This window comes from Papio anubis, chromosome 3 (assembly GCF_008728515.1).
Source record: "Papio anubis isolate 15944 chromosome 3, Panubis1.0, whole genome shotgun sequence".
Lineage (NCBI taxonomy): Eukaryota > Metazoa > Chordata > Mammalia > Primates > Cercopithecidae > Papio > Papio anubis.
This window is the reverse complement of record NC_044978.1, coordinates 61,140,316-61,163,087: the sequence shown is the minus strand read 5'-3', so window position 1 is coordinate 61,163,087 and position 22,772 is coordinate 61,140,316. Positions and strand designations below refer to the sequence as shown.

Here is a 22,772-nt window from a genome sequence, read left to right as displayed (position 1 = left end):
GAGCCTTGACTATTCTGGCCCAGCAAGAACCTCAGATGAGAAATGCTATCTATCAAAATAGCTCGGCTCTCAACTACTTGCTAGCAGCTGAAGGAGGGGTCTGTGGGAAATTTAACCTTACTAATTGCTGTCTACACTTAGATGATCAAGGGCAAGTAGTTGAAGACATAGTTAGAAATACGACAAAACTGGCAGATGTGCCCATGCAAGTGTGGCATGGATTTGATCCTGGGGCCATGTTTGGAAAATTGTTCCCAGTGCTAGGAGGATTTAAAACTCTTATAATAGGAGTTATAATACTAATAGGAACCTGCTTACTGCTCTCTTACTTGCTACCTGTACTTCTTCAATGCTTCAGCACAAGTGTACTATATAAATCACTATCGATCTGTCTTGCAAGAAGAAATGGGTAGTGAGGATGAAAGTGAGAACTCCCACTAATGAGGTGAGGTTCTTAATGTGGAGGAATAAGGAAGGAGACCACCCCTCATATTGTCTTATGACCAATTTCTGCCTCAAAGGAAAAGTAGGAGTTAAAGAAAAGACAGAAGTGAAATCAGTAAGACAGCCCAGCACTGCATTCCAGGCCTGGTAGTTAAAGATTGACCCCTGATCTAACCAGTTATGTTATCTATAGATTCCAGACATTGCATGGAAAACCACTGTGAAAATCCCTGTCCTGTTCTGTTCTGTTCTGATTACCAGTGCATGCAGCTCCCAGTCACGTACCCACTGCTTGCTCAGTCGATCACGACCCTCTCACGTGGACCCCCTTAGAGTTGTAAGCCCTTAAAAGTGACAGGAATTGCTCACTCGGGGAGCTCAGTGTTTGGAGACGTGAGTCTGCCGATGCTCCCAGCTGAATAAAGTCCTTTCCTTCCACAACTTGGTGTCTGAGGGGTTCTCATCCTGCTACAGAGCTTCCTGTAGTTTCATTAAAAACTTTATTATTTGGGAACAACACTATGCAGTCACTAAAATCATGCTTTCAGAGTATTTAAAGGCATATGCAAATATTGATCAGTCTTCTTACACTAAACATCATGATGTGGTTTTCTTATGTGGATACAGTAAAAGAAAAATTGTGGGAATAAGCCAGTGTTCACAACATGTCAAGTGCTCTCTTGAATGGAGTAATTGCAGGTAGCCCAAATGTTCTCTCAATCACTAGTGGTGGTAGAACAAATGCAAAGCTGGTACTCAAAGTGACTCAGGAGTATGACAATTTTTCTGTACATGCTTTTCTGATAGTGCCTAGGAATGATGCTTTTTGCCTAAAAACAGGAAAACTGGGAGGTCTTTATTGGAACTTTCTTGCCATAGCCAAATAGACAATAATCTGTGATGAATATCATCTAACAAATTGATAGCTGACCTTAATGGAACATAGATACTCAAAAGTTATCTTTTAAGCATTTGCTACTTTAATTAGAAGAATTTGAACAATTCATTCAATATCATTGTTACAATATTCCATGACTCTTATTTTCAATATGCTCAAAGCAACTTGCAAGTTTTACAAATTCTTTGCTACAGTATTTCCCGCTTATTCTGATCCATAAAAGCTCTGTAGTTACACACCGTTAACATGTTAATGGCACATCTTACCAGCAACTTGCTGCACTTCCCAGTTATCAATAGAGGTTATGTAAAATACTTGGATAAGGACAGCCCGATCCAATATCGAGTTTTCTACAGAACAAAATATCTCCCAGTGGTAATTCAGCAAATTAGCTTCGAGAATGTGGGTAAAAGTATGTGTAATGTTGGATTCTGCAGATCTACCTCCAGAAACAGATCTACCTGCAGAAAGGCAGGTAGAATTACCGTTAGGAAACACAAGCAGCCTTAGCACCATGGTAAAGGTTTTAAAAACCTGATCTGTAACTGTTACGGGTTCATTTCCTAATGCAGAGAAACTGGCTAGTACACAGAGTATAGATTTAATGTGGGAGATATGCCAACTTGGAAATGCTACCCAAAGATAAAAATCCAAAGACTATCAAAATTTGCTGTTTTCTAAAATCATACATTAGAATTTTGTGAAGTCTCCTGAATGACACAAAACCAAATGAAGGGAATCAGATGAAAATTACCTGAGTAAGGCCATTTCAAGTGCCTGACAAAGATGGTCAATATTAACTTGAAAAATTAGTGTTTCCTAAGTGTTTCTGTTCATAACAATTACCTCAGGCATTCCTTACAAATAAATTCTGAGGCCCATTCTCTTTAGATTCTGGCTTAGCAGGTGGTAGGTCTAGATTGAAGGCTAAGAATCTGTACCTTAAGCAATTCTAATTATCAGGCAAGTTTGGAAAATAGGGCTAAGCAGGAGAGTGTGTGGGGGGAGGGATGGGGGGCAGGGACAGGAACAATACCAGCACTGTCTGGTCCCCTCATTCAAACACTACCTGAAAAACTACCTGAGAATGAGAAACATTCAACTGAAGTTGAGGAATTATCTACAGAACACTGTTTATTTCAAGTCCAAAACATAAATTACTCATTTTTCTTAACAGACCACATAACTTTTACTGCATGAATATTTAGGGTTTCTCTATTCATAAGTACAGTTTATTACCAGACTTTAGGCTCGAATGATTCATATATATAGATATCAGTTAACTACAGAGGACATGTACTTTTAACATTTTTTGTTTAGGAAATATTTTACATAAAAACACAAAGCATTTCCCAGCACTCCACACCTGTCTTCAGCAGATTTGGCTGAAGATGACTTTCTACAAAGCACTCCAAGACTGAATAGAATGTAGCATTTTACATACTTTAGCTTAGTGTTGCAGTTAAAAGTTCCCCTTTATTTGATGGCTTCTGCATATAGCTACAAAGCAGAAGTCTTTTAACTGGCGACTTGTTAAATAAAATTGTTTTAAGTGAACTTGTCCCCAGCCCAGAACCTAAGTAGTCATAATGAAATAAAATAATTGAAATATGTGGGGCTTTTAGTAAGGGCTTTTTCAGCCTATTAAAAGAATAATTTAGTATCAGTGCAATATTCTTTTAATGCTTTGTGTTCAATACATCTAGTATAATCAGTTGGCATCAAATATAAAGTAAAAAGATGTACATTTAATATACTAATTCTTACCTGAATAATCTCAGATTTCTGGAGAATGTTCTACAAAGTGGAATTTATTCCTAAAGTTATGCTGAATGTGGTACAATGTGTACAACTTGGTTACCCAGTGTCTGCTTTTCATTTCCAAGATTTTTCCTTGAATCAAATGCACAATCTTACAACTGTTATCATATTGCACTGGCTTACAGTTCTGTATATAAAGTCCAACTCAAGCTTATTTTGGTTTATTGTACATGCTTTATTAAAATGGTACTTGTATTTACAGTATCTGCAGAAAGAGTCCCTTCCAAGGCGCTCACACACACATTCAGACACACCCATACAGATATCCACTCCACAGCCCCATGCACCCACACCAGTGAGATGTGGAGGGTCAGACTCCTAAAATTAGGCAGCTGTTGGGGATAAGAGTTGATTTTTCAATTTTTTTTAAAACAGAAAAGCACAGGGGAATGCATTTGGCCATCACAATGCTAATTGAGTTTGTGTATATTACATATATGGCAGTTAACACTGAATATTCCTTTTACATTCTATATACACAGAATGATATCAAGGTTTTACGTTCAACAGAATATTCCAACTTCAGTCTTAATGCTGCTTGTAGTGACTTCTGAATTCATTATAGGGGCTTTCCCTAAAAATAATTCAAGTCTATGTTAAGTGAAATAAGGCACAATTAATATTGATTTGATTTAGGGAAAGGGAAGGAAAGAGAAGGGATAAAAACTGGTTTCAAATGATCTTTCTGTTGGGGAACTAGCTCTGACTTAAACCCACCTGAAATTTCTTCTTCTAATTTCCAAAGATTTATAAAGATATTTTTCTTTTCCCTGACAAAGCCAAAAACAAAAGTTTGGGAATTCACATTTTAATGTTCCAGTAGCCTAAACTACTCAAATTGATGTGTACCCCCACCTCCCCTGATCAGGTCGCCTCCCTCACCAATGGTAAAATAAAAACATAGTATGTGACAGAGGAGTCCCTTGACGTTTCTTGAGGAGATCTGTACACTTGAGTAGCAAATACATATCTGGTTGTCTTCAATACATTTTAAAAAGAAAGAAAAAGAAGAAAGGAAAGAAGGAAATAAGGAAGGAAAGAAAAGAAGTAATATTGTGACTTTCTTGCTCTTTAAAGAAATCCCTGTCTCCTTCTTTTCAGGATGATGAAGCCCCACTAGACATTACAAACAACTGCAACAAATGAGTTTGGCAGCATAAATAATGTCTAGTAATCAAATCTTCATAGTGATATTCATTTATCTTGTACACAATTTGTTGAATGTTTTTCGCAGCAGGTGAATCAAACCCAGACGCTGGACATTCTGTGAAAGGGAGTAAGAATTGCAGCTCTGAAGGCCCCTGACTTTGGTTGTTTACAAAGTTCAATCCTGTTTATTGTGATCCTTGGTATCTTCTTCATCTGTATATTCTGATGGTTCTTCTCCTGGTTTTAGGAGTCTGCCTACATAATCATATTTTTCTGAAAGATACATCAAAAGAAAATCAGTGGTGATCAAATTTGTTTCATTATTCCATTACACAAAGAAAAGGCATTTGTCTGTTTTAGAATCATATAAAATATGATACTAGAATATTATGTAAATATTCTAAAATTGCTTCACCATGGCTGGTCTTTTTTTTTTTTTTTTTTTTTTTTTTTTTGAGACGGAGTCTTCCTCTTTAGCCCAGGCTGGAGTGCAGTGGCCGGATCTCAGCTCACTGCAAGCTCCGCCTCCCGGGTTCACGCCATTCTCCGGCCTCAGCCTCCCGAGTAGCTAGGACTACAGGCGCCCGCCATCTCGCCCGGCTATTTTTTGTATTTCTTAGTAGAGACGGGGTTTCACTGTGTTCACCAGGATGGTCTCGATCTCCTGACCTCGTGATCCGCCCATCTCGGCCTCCCAAAGTGCTGGGATTACAGGCTTGAGCCACCGCGCCCGGCCTATGGCTGGTCTTTATACACATGTAAAGCTTGAACAAAAGAAAACAGGATTAGGGAACTTACAAGGCTTGGGAATTCTTTGCAAGAGAGTGGTCTGTACCAGTGATTCTCAGTTGGATACTGCATCAGAATCACTTGGACATCTTTTGTAAAAATGAGTTAAGTCCAGGACCCATCTCAGTACCCAGCCAAACCAGAACAGTTGTTCCAAGGGACCCGGCGGTCAGATAAACAGCTGGGACAGCGTCACGCAAGTGGTAAAAACTGATGTTACGAGGGCATAATAAAGGGGAACGATATTTTTTACCTACATTTCAAGTGTTAAGACCTGTAAAATCATTTTAGAATAAATTATAGTATTGAAATCAGTAATCAATTCAGTTTTAAATATAAGCCTGTATTTTTAAAAAACAAAACCTTAATGAACAAGCTTTAAAGGACTACAAGTATCACAATTTTTATGAGGCTTAGAGTTTGTAACAAGTCATTTTTTAAATATGGATTTTCAAAATAAGTATCACATGTAACAACCATTATTTTTATTTAGCTATTTTTTGCAATTTCCTTTTTTGGACAAGTCTCACTATGTTGCCCAGGTTAGTACTTATACTCTTGAGCTCAAGGGATTCCCATGAGCAGCTGGGACCACAGGCGTGTGCCACTCCACTCAGCTTTAGGTATCTTTAAAAATATTATCAAATAATGATGGCAACAAAAACAGATGACATCCTTAGGCTCTTAAAGCATGTGAAATAGTATATATTTTCTTTGAACAAATATTTAATTTTCCAAAGAATCCAACAAAATAAAAATACCTTTAAACTGCATTTCCCATTCTCGAACACTCTCCATTTGTACTGCATTCAAATCTGAGAGATCATCATATTCATCTCTAAGTGCATCTTTATCTAGGCAAAATGTGGCCAGTCCTCTGGAGGCATCCCTACCAGCAAATATTCCATATGGACCCGCTGGAAAAAAGAAAAGAAATTATTTAGATCACCTAACAATATTTTAGAATGTCTCAAAGGAAAAAGTAAAAAACAAAAACAAAACAAAACAAAACAACAACAAACAAACAAAAAATCCCTCATAATTCACATTTGTATATATCCTTAATTTCAAAACATGCACAGATACTAGATGGAATAAGAGAAGAAATTTGTTGGAAATCTGCCTTTTGACCAAAGTAAAGCTTTTCACTTAGATCTTAAAACCCTCAATTTCAATTACTTCAGATACCCCCAAACTTAAATTCAAAATGAAGACTGTGAGGTAATGAGGGAGAAGAAGAAACTTAAGTGGTTAGGTTTAGAAGCCAGTTTGCTTGAGAGGAAATAATGTTTACTGGTTGCTGTTAATTAATAGTGGCATCCAAAAAAAAATAAAAATAATCAACAGAACATCATGTATTATGTACAGACTCAGCTGAATTGTGCATCTGTAACAATTTTCTCTTTGCTATCCTTATGAAGTTTGTAATTCTATGAGAAAACAGACTGTATCATCTTTGTGGTCCCAGTGACTAGTTCAGTGCTCAACACGCATTTAATAAATCTTTGCTGAGTGGTTTAATAAAAAAAGACCCATATTCAAAATAAATCACCTGACTACCATAATATATATACAATGATCTATATAAACTAAGAAAAGTCATTAGGGAAAATAATAGCTCTTACTTGTCATGACTTTTGAGAAACAGAGGAAGTAGCTATAAGGAATAATTCTTCTGGAATGACACATTAAGCAATAATTAGCATTTTACCCAAGGAATTAGGTACCGTTCTCTCTGAGGAGAAATGGCATGACTGATGTGCTGACAAAAACCATTCCCACGGTCTGTCCTTGAGAATAGCAATTCGTTCATCTCTGTATCCTCAATGCCTAGCACTGTGCCTGGCATAAAGTAGGAATGAAATAATTTTCTTCCAAATGACTTAGCTGTAGTTCCAAATAAAAACAAACTCAAGATTCTGACCCTTCAAACAGATTCACTTATGGTAGGCAAAGACACTATTATGAACAACAACAGAGTGGTGAAAAAGAGGGCTTATAAATAAAAGAACAAAGTATGTTCTGATAAGCAAACAAGCAGAAAAAAACTACAACTTCCTTGATTTTTAAATGAGCGAAATGATTATATTCATATGTAAAAGCATTTAGGAAATGGAAAGTTATGTGTCAAAAAGTCTCTATATTTTCTGAGAGTAGAAATTGAGGTTTCACTTAAATAGGTATCTAAGCATTTATGAGTATTAACTTGAGTTGCAAACAGCACTGTACTATCAAGTTAACCAGATGTGAAATTCATTCCCTGAAGTTTACTGCATGGAACTAGAAGTAGCATTAGCAATAATTTTAAGAGTAACATTAATAGGTATTGATACAGTAACATGAAAGTAAAGCTAACAGTTCCAGTGAAGTACATTTTTATTCTGCTTTTCTTATTCTTATTGCATTTTCCATATTGCTACTAGGTATCACACGACTATCAACAATTATTTAATCATCGAATGGTTATACATTATCCCACTGAATGGATGTGTACCTGTAATTTATTTTATCTGTCTATTAACATAGGCTACCATTTTATACTTTCAAATGTGTCTTCTATATAAGAATATGGAATACAATTTACCACTGGCCAATATTCGTAACCTTCAAACTTTTTCTATCATCTCAACTGACATTCAAAAGGGTATTAACCAGGCTGGGTGTGGTGGCTCACGCCAACACTGTGGGAGGTGGAGGTGGGTGGATCACCTGAGGTCAGCAGTTTGAGACCAGCCTGGCCAACATGGTGAAACCTCGCCTCTACTAAAACTACAAAAATTAGCCAGCTGTAGTGGCGTATGCCTGTAATCCCAGCTACTTGGGAGTCTGAGGCAGAATTGCTTGAATCCAGGAGATGGAGGTTGCAGTGAGTTGAGATCACGCCACTGCACTGCGGCCTGGCCGACAGAGCAAGACTCAAAAAAAAAAAAAAAAAGGGTATTAACCAGTTATGTCTGTGTGTGTGCACGCATATGTTTGTGCAAAATACACGCTTTGTGGCAATGGGTGTTTTCTGGAGGACAAGGAGAGAGACAGAGACAGAGAACTAGTGTGTTTAAAAATAAAATTTCCTGAGAAACAATGACAAAAAAATATATAAACATTATGTTTACCCTTAATGCTGACTAGACCAATGCTTATAAACTTGAAAAGCAAAAAGTGAAACACACAAAAGGAAAAATAAAACTAATAAAGGCCATAACAATCTACAAATGGAAAATGATAGTTTCAATTTTTGAAAGAATTTTCCAGCAACCTCACTTTCCTCTCTCAGATTTCCCAAAGTGGAAGGGACAGACTTTGCCTTCCTCACTTGGCAGATAAAAAACCGGAGCAGAGGCATTCAGTGTGATTTGCCTAAAATTACTGACAGAACTGGGAGTACTACTTCCACTTTCCTAAATCCTCCAAACAGTGTATCTCAAGAAAACACACAGAAGACTCACAAGTCCAAAGACGGAGTAACAACCAGGAAAACAGGAGCATCTTACTATTTACAAAATTTCAAGAGAATGAAGATTTTCGAATATTTATTAAATCAAAATGGAAGAGAAGTAACAAAAAAGCTCTACTCAATAGCTCTTCTTAGCATTCTATTATAGTATTTATCTCCATGGCCTGCAAACATTAATATACTTCAGGCACTTCAGAGTATAAGCCATAGAACACATTTAAATGATACAAAGAAGATAAAATCATTATAAAAACAGCAATCAGAAAGTCCTCCATCTTTGAGTATATTAATATATACCAGTGCATTCTCTAATAAATTTCTCTACCAACTTCCCTAAGAAAGCTTCAACACTGAATGAATAAAAAAAAATTTCATAAAATATGCTCTTTCTGGGGTATGGTGGGGGGGAATGATTGACTTGGTAAGAGTGAACTTGAGTCAACAGTTAATAATCCAAGCCAAATTCTAGACAAATGATGTTCTGTTGACTCTTGAACAGAAAAGAATAATTCAGTGATTAACATATTCCCCTACTGCCTAAACTATATTAAGCTGTCTTCTCCATATGTTTAGAATTTCCCTCAGGAAGCATTTAACTTCTGCAAAGGTCTTTTTGGTAATAGTTTTCTATGCTCTTTCCTGTAAGACCATTAACAAATTTTTTTGTTTTGTTTTTTGAGACAGGGTCTTACTCTGTCACCCAGGATGGAGTACAATGGCTCGATCATGGCTCAATCATATTTCACTGTATGCTCTACTTACCTGGGCTCAAGTGATCCTCCTGCCCTAACCTCCCAAATAGCTGGGACTAGAGGAATGGCCCACCAGGCCTGCCTAATTTCTTTTATTTTTTGTAGAGACAAGGTCTCACTCTGTTGCCCAGCTGATCTTGAACTCCTGGCCTCAAGCAATCCTCCTGTCTTTGCCTCCCTAAGTGTTAGAGTTACAGGCCTAAGGCACCATGCCCAGCCTTCTGTAAGGTCATTAAAGAATATAACATTAAGAACTAAAGTTGGAACTGGATAGGTTACTCTGAGGAAGGAGGATTTGAGGTCTAATAAAAGGATATTTCCCTGCATTCATAATACAATCAGGAGCGTATCTGAAAAGTCAGCAATACCTTCCCATTCCATTACCCCCTTACATAACAAACTTAAAATATTTACCAATTCTAATATTTTGGTAAGTATACTTGGCTATTCATAACACTAAAACAATAGGGAGCTACCCAAATAAAGCAAATTTGAAATGGTTTAAGTCTGTTGCATGGTATAATTTATTTATTTATATTAGTATTTTTTTTGAGACAGTCACACTCTGTCACCCAGGCTGGAGTGCAGTGGTGTGATCTCAGCTTACTGTAACCTCTGCCTCCTAGGTTCAAGTGATTCTCCTGCCTCACTCAGCCTCCCAAGTAGCTGGGATTACTGGGTGTGGCACCATGCCCGGCTAATCTTAATATTGTTGGTAGAGGGGAGGTTTCACCATGTATGGTGACTAGGCTGATCTTGAGCTCCTGACCTCAGGTGATCTGCCCACCTCAACCTCCCTGTGCCCAGCCTAATTTATTTCTAAAAAGGCTAGTTTACATAAACTGATCTGGTTATTTTTTATTATTAAGGCTCATTTAGACACTAACAGTTCAGTAATAACTAGAAGAATTAAATTCTGTTGCTTTATCAAATATTAAAATATAATGCTGATCCAAAAATAGCCTCCCAATTTTAAGCAAATTCTTGCTACAAAAAATGAACAGCATTATTCAGTCAAAGCAGATACTCTGAAATGTACCTACAAAACAAATATTCAAGGACATCATTTGAAAGATAAATTTTATTTCAAAGCTATTGTTAAATATACCAACATGAGGCAGGCGGATCACGAGGTCAGGAGATTGTGACCATCCTGGCTAATGTGGTGAAACCCTGCCTCTACTAAAAAATACAAAAAATTAGCCGGGCATGGTGGCAGGCGCCTTGTAGTCCCAGCTACTCGGGAGGCTGAGGCAGGAGAATGGAATGAACCTGGGAGGCAGAGCTTGCAGTGACCTGAGATCTCGCCACTGCATTCCAGCCTGGGAGACAGAGCGAGACTGTGTCTCAAAAAAAAAAAAACAAAAAAAACAAAAACCAACATGAAGTATACTAGTCAGAATTCAGATTTCATTTAGTTTTTAGAGTCAATCCAACTTGTGGTCAAGGTATTTTAAAGTTCAATAAACCTATTAGTTACTGTATCCTAAAACTGCTTACTTTAATATAATCAGTTAGAATGAGGTGACATATTCTTGAAACAGCAACAACATATGTTCATTGTAAAATGTTTTAAATATTACTTTAATAAACAGAAAATTCCAGGAGGAAGTAAATAAAATATGTAGTAACAGATAATTCTGTGATTATTAGGATGATTATATAGCTACCTTAGTGTTTCTAAGGGGATATTTTAGTTATTCTCACAGTTTAAAAACCACATCTCTCAGAGATGAACTTTAATTAATTAAAGTTTATCAACAGTGCAGTTTTCAGGCCTGTTTTGACAAGTCTTTTGTGATTATAAATTCAGTAACTAATAACACTTAGTATTGCGTAATTTATTCCAAATAAGATTATAATGAGCCTATCAACAAATGAGGCAATACGTAAAAGTGATTAACTGAACTAATAAATTTTTTTTATGCTTAGGTCCAGTAAGTCCCAAGACTTTTAGAGAGAATGCAGTATGGTAAAACTGAAATAAAACCTCTCAAGACGACAGATACTTGGGTTCTAGAGGATCCACTCAACAAGTAACAATGAGCAAGTCTCAATTTCTGTAGTCCTTAGATCCCTCAAATATAAATTAGGAAAATTATTTTACCTGCCTAAAGTTGAGGCCAAACTAAATAATCTCTTGAATAGTATGACTCTATAAGAGACTGAAAATGCAATTTTGCTTCTGAAATTTGAGCTACTGTCAAAAGCTCCCAGCAACACTGTGAACTGAGCATATGGCCTTAACTCCAGGGTCCATGGGTAGGCTGGGGTAAAGACGGAAAAATTAAAACTCCAGGCCCGTGCCACTTATGGGAGTGGGGCCTGAGTTTATCCAACCCATGTAGAATGAAAATTCCAAGGTGAAAAAATAGTATGAACGCAGATATCTACAGGAATGAACACTCAAGATGACTTCAAGTATTGGGAAAAAGGGATTACTCCCCTTTTGGGGAAACATGTTGGGACAACTAGATAACCTTCTGTTAAAAAACACAACCCCTTGGGAGGCCAAGGTGGGTGGATCCCGAGGTCAGGAGCTTGAGACCAACCTGGCCAAGATGGTGAAACCCCATCTCTTATACTAAAAATACAAAAATGAGCCGGGCGCAGTGGTGGGCACCTGTAATATTGGTTACTCGAGAGGCTGAGGCAGGAGAATCGCTTGAACCCGGGAGATGGAGGTTGCAGTGAGCCGAGATGGCGCCACTGCACTCTAGCCTGGGCGGCAGAGCAAGACTCCTTCTCAAAAACAAACAAACAAACAAACAAACACACACCATCCCACCAAATTTGGACTCTAATTTCACATCTTAAAGCAAAATCAATTTCAAATGGAACTAAAAAACTGAAAACATAGAGGTACTAAAAAAACTACACATTTTTAAAAACAATTTTTAAGTGCATAAAGTCTTTAAATATACTACATAACTTAGCAGCCATAAAAGATAAATTTGAATATATAAAACCAAAAATTTGTGTGGTTCAAAAAAAACACCATAAATAAGTAAAAAGACAACTAAACTAGAAAAAATATTTGCAGCAAAGGCTGATTTACTTTACAAAGAACACCTAAAATTTGTAAGATCTATATGATGATTAAAAACTGTGCCAAGGCTGGGCGCAATGGCTCATGCCTGTAATCTCAGCACTTTGGGAGGCTGAGGTGGGCAGATCACCTGAGGTCAGGAGTTCGAGACCAGCCTAACCAACATGGAGAAACCCCATCTCTACTAAAAATACAAAATTAGCTGGGTGTGGTGGCACATGCTTGTAATCCCAGCTACTCGGGAGGCTGAGGCAGCAGAATCACTCGAACCCAGGAGGCAGAGGTTGCAGTGAGCCGAGATCATGTCACTGTACTCCAGCCTGGGCAACAAGAGTGAAACTCCGTCTCAAAAAAAAAAAAAAAAAAAAAAGAAAAACTGTGGCAAAGAATATATGAATAAGCAATTTGCAGAAAAGGAATCATAAATGACTCAACTTTTTAAAAAGAAGTCCAACCTCACTAAGTAAATGAGAAGTGTAAATGTAAACAAATATTGAGATACCATTTTAACCCAGATTGACGTAGACCAAGAAGCTTAATATCACGTTTTTGGCAAGAAGTTAGAAACAGGCATTTTCATCAAGTGTAAATTGGTCTAACCTCTCTGAAGGGCAGTTCGGAAACAAGAATCCAAATTAAAAATGTCCCTATCCCAAGCCTCAGTAATTTTATTTCCAGGAATTTACTTGATAATCATAATTTTACACACATGTGTAAAATGACATGTACATATTTATTGCATCATGCAACAGGAGATTGAAAACAAATGTTAATGGTGGACTGTTAAATTATGACATTCATATAACAGAACGTTAAGAATGTTATGCATGTATTTCAAAGAATAAGATGGTTCTCTATACTGATGTGAAAGGCTCTTGTGATATTAAAATATTGTGAAGCGTATGCATAGTATACTATAATTAGAGTAGGGGGAAAGGAAGATATCCACACGCTTGTACTTGCACCGAAAATAGCTCTAGAACAATACGTATACTGGTCCTTTGCCTCTTTGGAAGGGAACCTGGTGGCTGGGAGTAGTTGTGGGAAACAGACTTATTTTTCACTGTATATCCTTTTGAATTTTCTATTTTGAGCATGTATTACTTAATTTAAAAAATCATTGTTTTAACTTACATGAGGCCCTATTTCACAACACACCCAAACCACTTTACAGGGCCACTTTCACAACTTAGGGCTCATAGAATTTTACAGGAAATACTCCAAAATTAAGAAAAGTAACTACTGAAGATAATAAGTTCACAATAAAAAATATAAACTACATGAAGAAACAAACCATCATAGAGGAGTGAGCACATATAACAGGAGAACTGGCATTCCAAGAATAAATAGAAGCAGATTAAAGAACTAAAGTAAATTTGCTTAAAATTATTAAGAAACAGTACATAAGGAAAGATTAAGAGACATTAAGAATAGATGAAAACCTAATGTATATCTACGAACAGTTCCAGAGGAAGGAACAGAGATAATGGAGGAGGCAATAAGTAACAGCAAATTTTCTGGGAAAAAAAAAAAAAAAAGGACAATTATGTCCAGACTTGAGTAGACTTTGGTACATGGTAAATAAAATCAAAACCACACCTGGACAAATCCTAGTAAAAGAGGAAAACCCCAAAGACAAAAAGATCTCAACTACAACCAAAGGGAAGAAACAGATTAATAAGAGTAAAGACAAACTACAAGCTGACTCCCCACCAAGTGGAAGACAGTAGCATAACGCTACTGAAGAGCTGAGGTAAAATAAGGTCAATGTACACTTTTTTTTGAGACAGGGTCTCGCTGTGTCACCCAGGTTGAGTGCAGTGGTGTGATGAAGGCTCACTGATCTGGGCTCAAGCAATCTTACTACCTCAGACTCTTGAGTAGCTGGGACCACAGGTGCACGCCACTATGCCTGGCCAATTTTTTATATTTTTGTAAGAGACAGGGTCTCGCCATATTGCCCAGGCTAGTCTTGAACTGCTGGGCTCAAGCAGTCTTCCCACCTTGGTCTCCCCAAAATAGTAGGATTATAGGTGTGAGCCACTGTGCCTGGCCCACTCTCCAATTTTATATTCTAAACCCAAACTATTATTCCTGAGTGAGGACAAACAAAAAAATTTTTCCTGCCAGTGAAAAACTATAGGACATACCTCACTAAAATAAAAAGTGAACTCTAAACCAAGAAATGAGATGCAAGAAACAACAGTAAATTAAAAAATGATAACCATGCTGGTAAATTTAAACAAGAACTATTTTAAAAAGATAATTTCATCAATTTTGGGGTGGACTTTGAAAAAATATAGTGAAACTAAAGTCTAATAGTGATACTGTGGAAAACAGGATGGGGGAGGAATCAGAGTTAAAGCTTTCTAACCAGGGCCTCAACATAAGACTATGTACAATGCAGGGGATACTATCCATATTTGTAGTCATGGCAGTTTTGCTTATTTATTAAGAAATAATCTGTCAAATGTCAGTAAAGTATCTTAAAGAGGCAGCTTTTTCTAATTCACACTAAAATGATGTTTGGCTAAAATTCTTATATTATTCAAAAGCATAGGATAGTCAGCTATAGCAAAAACTTAAGGAAATCACCAAAAGGATAGAAACAGAATACATCGACATCAGTAGAGGGGAGAAAATGGAAGAAATAAATCAGTCTGAGAAGGAAAAATAGTGGGAAGAGAGGCAAAGAAAAGTAAGGTGAAGAGAAATCACAAAATAAGATGATAGAAATAAACCTAAATATACCAGTAATCACAAAACATATACACTAATTAAGCTATTAAAGGACACAGTGCTAATATTAGATTTAATGAAAAAATCCAGCTATATGTCATTAATGTGAGAAAAATAAAACAACACAGATTGACTAAAAGTAAAGGGATGGAAAATGAAATATTGTGTTAATACTAATCAGATAAAGGCTGCAGCCAAATCTGAAAATCAACAGTATTAAAGATGTTTCTAATATGATCAGTTCTAGATCTACTGCTAGATGGCTTTGCTCAGTATAGTAGGCATAGTAATAATCTCACTTCAGAACATTCTCATACCCAGTCTTTGTATGGCTGGCTCTGTTAGGTTTTTGCTGAAATGTCAAGTCCTTTTTCTTGACAATTTAACACAAAAAAGGTAACCTTGCTTAGCCACTTAATCTAAATAAAGTCCTTTGTTATCCTCTATTCCCATTCTATTAATTTCTTTTACAGCATGTTTACTTACAGATTATAATTACCTACTGAAATCCTTGTTTACTGCCTGTCTTCCTTAATAGACTATTAACTCCATGAGGATAGGAAAACATCTGTTTTGAAGACTCAGTTAACTCCATTTCTCATATCTTAAGGTTTTACTGTAATGAAATCCAGGGAAGTCTTTCTCAGTATTTAAAAACGGAGCTGAAATCCTATTATTAAAGATCCTGAGGCTGGATATAGGCTCCAAAAGAATACAGGAGTTATACAGTCAGGTCTGTCATGAGTGCACAGGGAAAGGAGTGGTCTATGTCAGAGTGTTGAAAAAATAATTAAAAGAATTTGAATGGCTAATTCCAGATGTTATTAAATCTACTCCTTTCTTCCACCCTGAATAATAGCTTCCAGTTTTAACCTATCCTTTTATAATATGCTTTAGTATTTAACACAAATACAATGCCCTCAAAGATTAAAAACAATGGGATGATGTTGAATTCAGAGCCAACTAAGTATAACTAGTAGAAATTTGAGCAGAATATTAAAAAACCATCAGAAAACCTGGCTAATCCTTTTATCTTACTGGTAGGTAATAGAAGCATATGGGCATTAGCCCAAACAACAAAGCCAGTTGGCTTCAAAGCAAGAAGCTGGGATGAGAGGTGGGTAGTGTCAACTTTAGGACATCCATGAAGAAATAGGTAAGATTGGGTCCGGTTTTTGTGATGCAACTCTGCAAACATAAGAGTTTCCAATTCTGCAAACTAAACTATTAAATAAAAGTGAACATATTGAAGATAAAGTTTAAAATGGAGGAAAAACACTTCAAGGTGCATGTGTTTTTTTCCCCAACCTCCTAAATATTAGGCATCTCATGGGGTTCTTCTTATGTGACTTTTTTCTTTCAGTGGAACTTAAAAGGTAAGTTGGAAAAAATATAGCTTTGGTATATGTCAAAGAATACTCTACCTGGGATAAGGGAGCAGCAGTGTTATAAGTTTCAACAACGTGAGATAAACTATCAAAAAGGTCAAGTGTATAATTTTTTGCCATTCCAAAAAAATAAAAGCACTGTTTTGGTAAAGTTCCACAGCAGTAATATTAAATCAAAGTGTTAAAAATTATACTAGCTGTTTGAGTCTTCAAAACTTATGATTCTGTAAACATGTGAAACTGAATAGACTATGTTATGATACAATGGGAAGGATTGAAGCTATGAAAACCTAGATTTAATTCTTAGTGTTGCCACCTACTAGATATGTGGCTTTGGGCAATCTCATAGGGCTGTTTGAAAATCAGAGATACTAAGCTCAATAAATGAAGTTTCCTCCTCCTCCTCCGACCTTTAGAATCAGTGTTTTCAACAACTCTCTGGGAAGACAGAAATACTCTAAAAGGTGCCTTGTTAGTGCAACAGGTGGCACGCCAGTCTCACAATCTGAAAAAAACCTAAGTGCACCGTCCAAAACGGTAGCCATGGGGGTGCTGAGCACTTTATATGTGGCTGGTGTTACTAAATAACTCAAGTTTTAATTATATCTAATTTTAATTAATTTACATTTAATTAACCACTTGGGGCCACCATTTTGGGCAGTATAACATAAAGCCATAAAAGCATTTTTTTTTTTTTTTTTTTTTGGAGAGAGAGTCTCATTCTGTCATCCAGGCTGGAGTGCAACGGCACGATCTCAGGTCACTGCAACCTCTGCCTCCTGGGTTCGACTGATTCTCTTGCCTCTGCCTCCCGAGTAGCTGGGATTACAGGCACCCACCATCATGCCCGGCTAATTAGAAACAGGGTTTCACCATGTTGGCCAGGCTGGTCTCGAACTTCTGACCTCAGGTGATCTGCCCACCTTGGCCTCTCAAAGTTCCGGGATTAAGGTGTTAGCCACCGTGCCCGGCTTTTATTTATTTATTTAATTTAATTTTTTTTTTTTTTTTTTAGTAGAGCTGGGGTTTCACCATGTTTTCCAGTCTGGTCTCAAACTCCTGACCTCATGTGATCCGCTTGCCTTGGCTTCCCGAAGTGCTGGGATTACACATGTGAGCCACCATGCCTGGCCGAAAGCATGTTTTTTTGAGGCTTTATATCCTTGGATTTAGGGGAACCAGGGAAGGGTATGCAGAAAAACAACAGTAAGATTCTCTACAAGTTATGCTTGGTGAGTTAGAAAAATAAAAGATTCTCTACAAGTTTATCACAGGATGCAGTTTACTAGAAATAGTATAGATAAGCTTTGTGGTAATATCCATCTGGATTTATCAGACATACATGTGATCCAAGCCAATCTACCTAAAATACCTAAACCTCAGACTCCCCATCTATAGAGCAGCAATACTTACCAACTTCACTGAGGAATTATGGAGATAAAAAAATTAATGGATGCTTAACAAATCTGGTTTTCTTTCTCCTCCAATATTCAGTTTTACATGACCAAACTTTCCTCACATGCTGGCCAAGCGCCTAATCTGTTACTAAATTTAATACTTGCAAATACAGTTAATGCCAACTGTTTGCCAAAATGTGTATACTCCACCAAATTTATTGTCAATATTTAAGTAAGAGTCTGAACTTTAAAAATGTATGTCTAAAAATAAACATATGTTCAGCATTATGGAAAAATCTCACAAAATTTAATCCTAAAACCATTACTGTGAAATTAGAGTAGATATTGGTTAGGCACAGAAACTAACAATTACTGCTTCTGAATTATTCTGCTACAAAACTGCTTAATTTATGAGGATGAAAATAATTAAAAGCAAAACTGAACTTGTATCTGTTTTACAGCCAGAAATTTGGCTTTAAGATTTTTTGAAAAGTACTACTTATTACATTTTCTATTAATATGCAATATCAACATATTCTGAGCCCATAAAATGATCTGGCTTTCTTTAAGGTTCCTTTCAATAATAAAATATTCAAATATCTGTTAGGCTGTTGATTAACTGTAGAATACTAACTGTATATCACTCTTAGGTTGTTCATCAGAACCTAGGAACTGGCAGAAACTAATCTAAAACTGACTTCTCCATTGTAATCTCAAGAGCCTCCCTCAGTGCACTTACCATAAAAAAGCAATCTACCACCTATGACTCTTAATTTTTATTATTTTTTTTAATACAGAGTCTCTCTGTCGCCCAGGCTGGAGTGCAATGGGGCAATGTCGGCTCACTGCAACCCCTACCTCCTGGGTTCCAGCAATTCTCCCTGCCTCCGCCTCCCGAGTAGCTGGTATTACGGGCACCCGCCACCACACCTGGCTGATTTTCTCGTATTTTTAGTAGAGACGAGGTTTTGCCATGTTGGCCAGGCTGGTTTCGAACTCCTGACCTCTGGTGATCCACCTGCCTCGGCCTCCCAAAGCGCTGGGATTACAGGCGTGAGCCACCGCGCCTGGCTTTAATTTTTAATTTCTATCACAGAACAAACATTTGCCTCTGGAGGCTGCCAAACTGTCTCTATGACTGTCTCTCCTAGCTATTTTCAGATACTGCCAAGGCATAATGTGTGAGGACTAATACAATTCTTTGTACTAATACTTTGTTTTCTTCAGTGGCAGTTCAGACAGAGGGTACAAAAGCTGATCTTTCAGCTGGGTAAGGTCTATATTAAAAATTTAAACCTGTACAGGATTTCTAATCACTTAACACACAATTTAATACTAATGGGGAAAAAGCTTGAACTAGGTATAAAATGCTGTGTAAATCCTTGATTTAAAAAAAGTTTACTTCAAGGCCGGGCGCGGTGGCTCAAGCCTGTAATCCCAGCACTTTGGGAGGCCGAGATGGGCGGATCACGAGGTCAGGAGATCGAGACCATCCTGGCGAACACAGTGAAACCCCGTCTCTACTAAGAAATACAAAAAATAGCCGGGCGAGATGGCGGGCGCCTGTAGTCCCAGCTACTCGGGAGGCTGAGGCCGGAGAATGGCATGAACCCGGGAGGTGGAGCTTGCAGTGAGCTGAGATCCGGCCACTGCACTCCAGCCTGGGCTACAGAGCGAGACTCCGTCTCAAAAAAAAAAAAAAAAAAAAAAAAAAAAGTTTACTTCATTTGGCCTGTTTAAATACTGTACTTTGGCCCTGCTCTCTTGTCCCACGTGTGCTTAAGTAAACAAAAATGTATTAACCATTTCAGCTGATATAAGATTTCAGTAGACACCTTGTGTTCACATTTATATAACTAGAAGCAAAAACTCTGTAAGCTATGTATTCACTTGGTTGGATTAAATGTGTATATATACACAGAAGTACAAACAACTAAGAAATAAATTACGTAATTCAACAACAAAAATCTCCTATTTATCTCTAGTCCAATGAACAAACTACAAACCAAAGCACTTCTAAAGTATCTTCCAGCTACCAACCACTGAAATCAGAAGTATATATTTTTAAGTGTCAATAAATCTCAAACACTTAGAGATTAAATTAAGGAGAAAACCAGCTTATTTCCAGACTGCCAACCCTGTGACTTTAAGGCTTGGATGTACTCTCTCCAATACCAGGTCACTTTAGGTCTCTAATTTAATTATTTATTCTTATTGTAGTCACCACTTTTCTTTTTTTAAAGCTTAGTACTAATCAGTGCACAACCAGGATGTACAGTGTTGCTCAACTCTATGATATACTAACAGGTTCCATGAGTCTGGAGTTTAACATAATCCAAAATGTATGCTATAACCACACTGTAAAACAAGGGCTTCTAAATCAACTACCCTATACAAAGTTCTCTGAAAACAAATTTCTAAAAATCTTTAACTTGCATAACTGGCACATGGGGGTATGAATCTACGACTCTTCTAAGTTTTTTCTCCTCAGTTCTGCTAAGTGAAAACACAAGTCATTATCAACGTGTACTTGAAAAGCAGAAAAAAAAAAAAAAGAAAAAAGAAACGAGAGACATGCCTGCTGGGTATAGGAGCTCCACCCCCAAAACTCAGGGCGAATATCCTTACTAGTCTTTAATAAGCTCTGCATTCTGGTCTGTCCTCATCCCACATACCTTGTTAATCATGGAAAGCAACTCCGAACTAAAACTGGTTTAAAAAGAGTCCGAGGTGTTGCTTATTCGTCCGGACTTCAGAGACTGGAGGGTTGGGACTTTACATGCCCCTAAACGTGGCCTTACGGAAAGCAATACAGCGAGGGAAAAAGGAGATCAGTGGCCAAAAAAAAAAAAAAGGAGCGTGGGGCGGGGGCAAGGAAAAGAAAGCTGTGAATTACAGAGCGTAAAACTTTAGTTTAGGTCCCAACTTCAGAAATCTCCCTTCCCTGGTGCCCCAACCACCCCAGGAATTAGGAGACTCAAAAGAGGTTAAGGGCCAGCGTTGATCGGTGACAAATGTAACGATTTTGAAAAATCCAGCCAAAAAAAAAAAAGACTGCGAGGAGAAATGGCATGGAAGAAAGATGAATGCTGAGAGCTGGTCGCTGGGGCGCCAGCGGGGACCCTGGTTTCGGGAGAAGAGCTGGAGGTGCCCGCAGCTGCGGGGGGGGGGGGGGGGTATGCGTAGGGGCGGGGCGGGCCGTCCCAGGTGCGGCGGCCGAGGCGCGGGGGTCCAGGCGACCAGAAGGCTCGGCAAACTAACCCGGTGCCCAGAGGCCTCCCCGTCCGAAGGGGGTCGTGCTTGAGCTGTAGTGGGTCCTTCCCCTCCCCTTCCAACTCCTCACCCGGGCCGTAGAACTTGCTGCCTTTGGTCACGTCGAAGACTTTCCCATTGACCGCGAGCAGGATGCGCGGGTTGCCGGACCCGTCGTACTGGCGCAGCTGCTCCAAACTGAAGTCCCGCTTCTTCATGCGAGGCAGAGAGGCAGCGGGGCTCTCCTCGCCCGCTCCGGCCCCGGTCCCCAGACCCCGCCGCCCCCAGCGCACCCACAGCCGGTAGGCCCCCAGCAGCACCAGCGCCACCAGCGCCACGTTCAGCAGCATCTCCCCGCCCCCCGTCAGAAGCGCCAACGCCGCCGCCGCCCAGCCGCCCCCTTCCGCTGCCGCTCCCGCGCCGCCCGGACTCTCGCTGCCGCCGTCGCTGCTGCTCTCGCTGCCACTCCCCAGGGTGCCTAGCTTCACGTCCCCATCACCCGCCGCCATCACTGCCCGCCAGCGCCTTCCTCCTCCTCCCCGCCCCCTGCCCTCCCCAACCCCACGGCCGGCCCCGCCCATCTGGGGGCCTCCCAGCCAATAACGTGAGGAGAGGGGGGCGGGGTCAGGGCCGCTCCTGATTGGGTGTTGACGGGGTAACGTTGTCTCGGATCTCTCCCGCCGCCTCCCTTCTTTCGCTGGCCGCGCACGCGTGCGACGCCCCGCCCACCTCGCCCCACACTTCCCTGCTCTAGCTGCAAGCCTCCGCTAGGTTAAGTAGACGAGGGGGGCGGGTCTGAAGAGAAGATGCTACGGCGGCCGCTCGGACGCTCTTGGGCGGGGCGAGACCACAGCGCGTGCGCCGGCTCCTGAGCGCCACGCGCTCTCCTCTTGCTCCGTAACCCCTACGGGAGGCACGCCCCTCCAGTTCCCTGGCTCTGCGCGTGCGCCCCGGAATCGCTTCGCTTCCCAGGCCTGGGTTCGCGTCCGCAAACTCCCGCCTTCTTGCGCTCGCTCCGCCCGGGAGCTTCACGTGCGCCTTGGCGGCTACGGCGGGGGCAGATCCGGGTGGGACGCCTGGCGGAGGACAGGTGGCTTGTGGGAGGCTGGGGCATAGTTGAGCTGCAAGGCGCAAACCCATGAGGGGCTTCTGCTTTTTCCCAGGGCGCTGTGGCGTTTTTCGGGAAACTGGCAGCTTGGGCGCGCAGACCGGGAAGCGGCGAGAAGTTTTGGCGATGAGCTCGGGTCTTCCTGGAACGGAGAGAAAGCACGGAGCCCGCACCGGGCTTCTCTGGCATCGGCAGTCTACGTGCTCCTCGCCCTGGCACCGAGCAGCCATTCCCCGCTGGGTTTGGCCAAGGCTGCTCTTGTAGAATTTTAAAGGATTTAGAGTCTCGTTATTCCTTGAATCATAATCTCTGCGGCCGTAGGGAAGTGGACAGGTTGAGGTCGTCTTTCTATTCGTCATTCACTCTTATTTGCAGATTCTGTTTTATGTACTTGGGACGACTTTTAGCCTCTCAGACCTTAAAATTCTGGTGTGAAAAAGTGACCTCTGAAGTCTCACGCACTCGACTCTTTTGACGTGTTCTCTCTTGCCCTTGTCTGTTGTCTTGAGTCTCATAGGATAGGTTTGAACCT

At 39.5% G+C, this 22,772-nt stretch overlaps 1 protein-coding gene across 1 annotated transcript; it reads right to left on the bottom strand.

The window, feature by feature from the left end:
* Positions 1-1,401: 1,401 nt before the first annotated feature.
* Positions 1,402-22,681, bottom strand: PGRMC2 (progesterone receptor membrane component 2). Its single transcript, XM_003899181.4, has 3 exons — positions 21,224-22,681; positions 5,863-6,018; positions 1,402-4,585 (listed from the first exon to the last, which is right to left on the bottom strand). Exons 1-3 carry the CDS (start codon positions 21,711-21,713, stop codon positions 4,488-4,490), a joined length of 744 nt encoding a protein of 247 aa, XP_003899230.1. The 5' UTR covers positions 21,714-22,681; the 3' UTR covers positions 1,402-4,487.
* Positions 22,682-22,772: the final 91 nt, after the last annotated feature.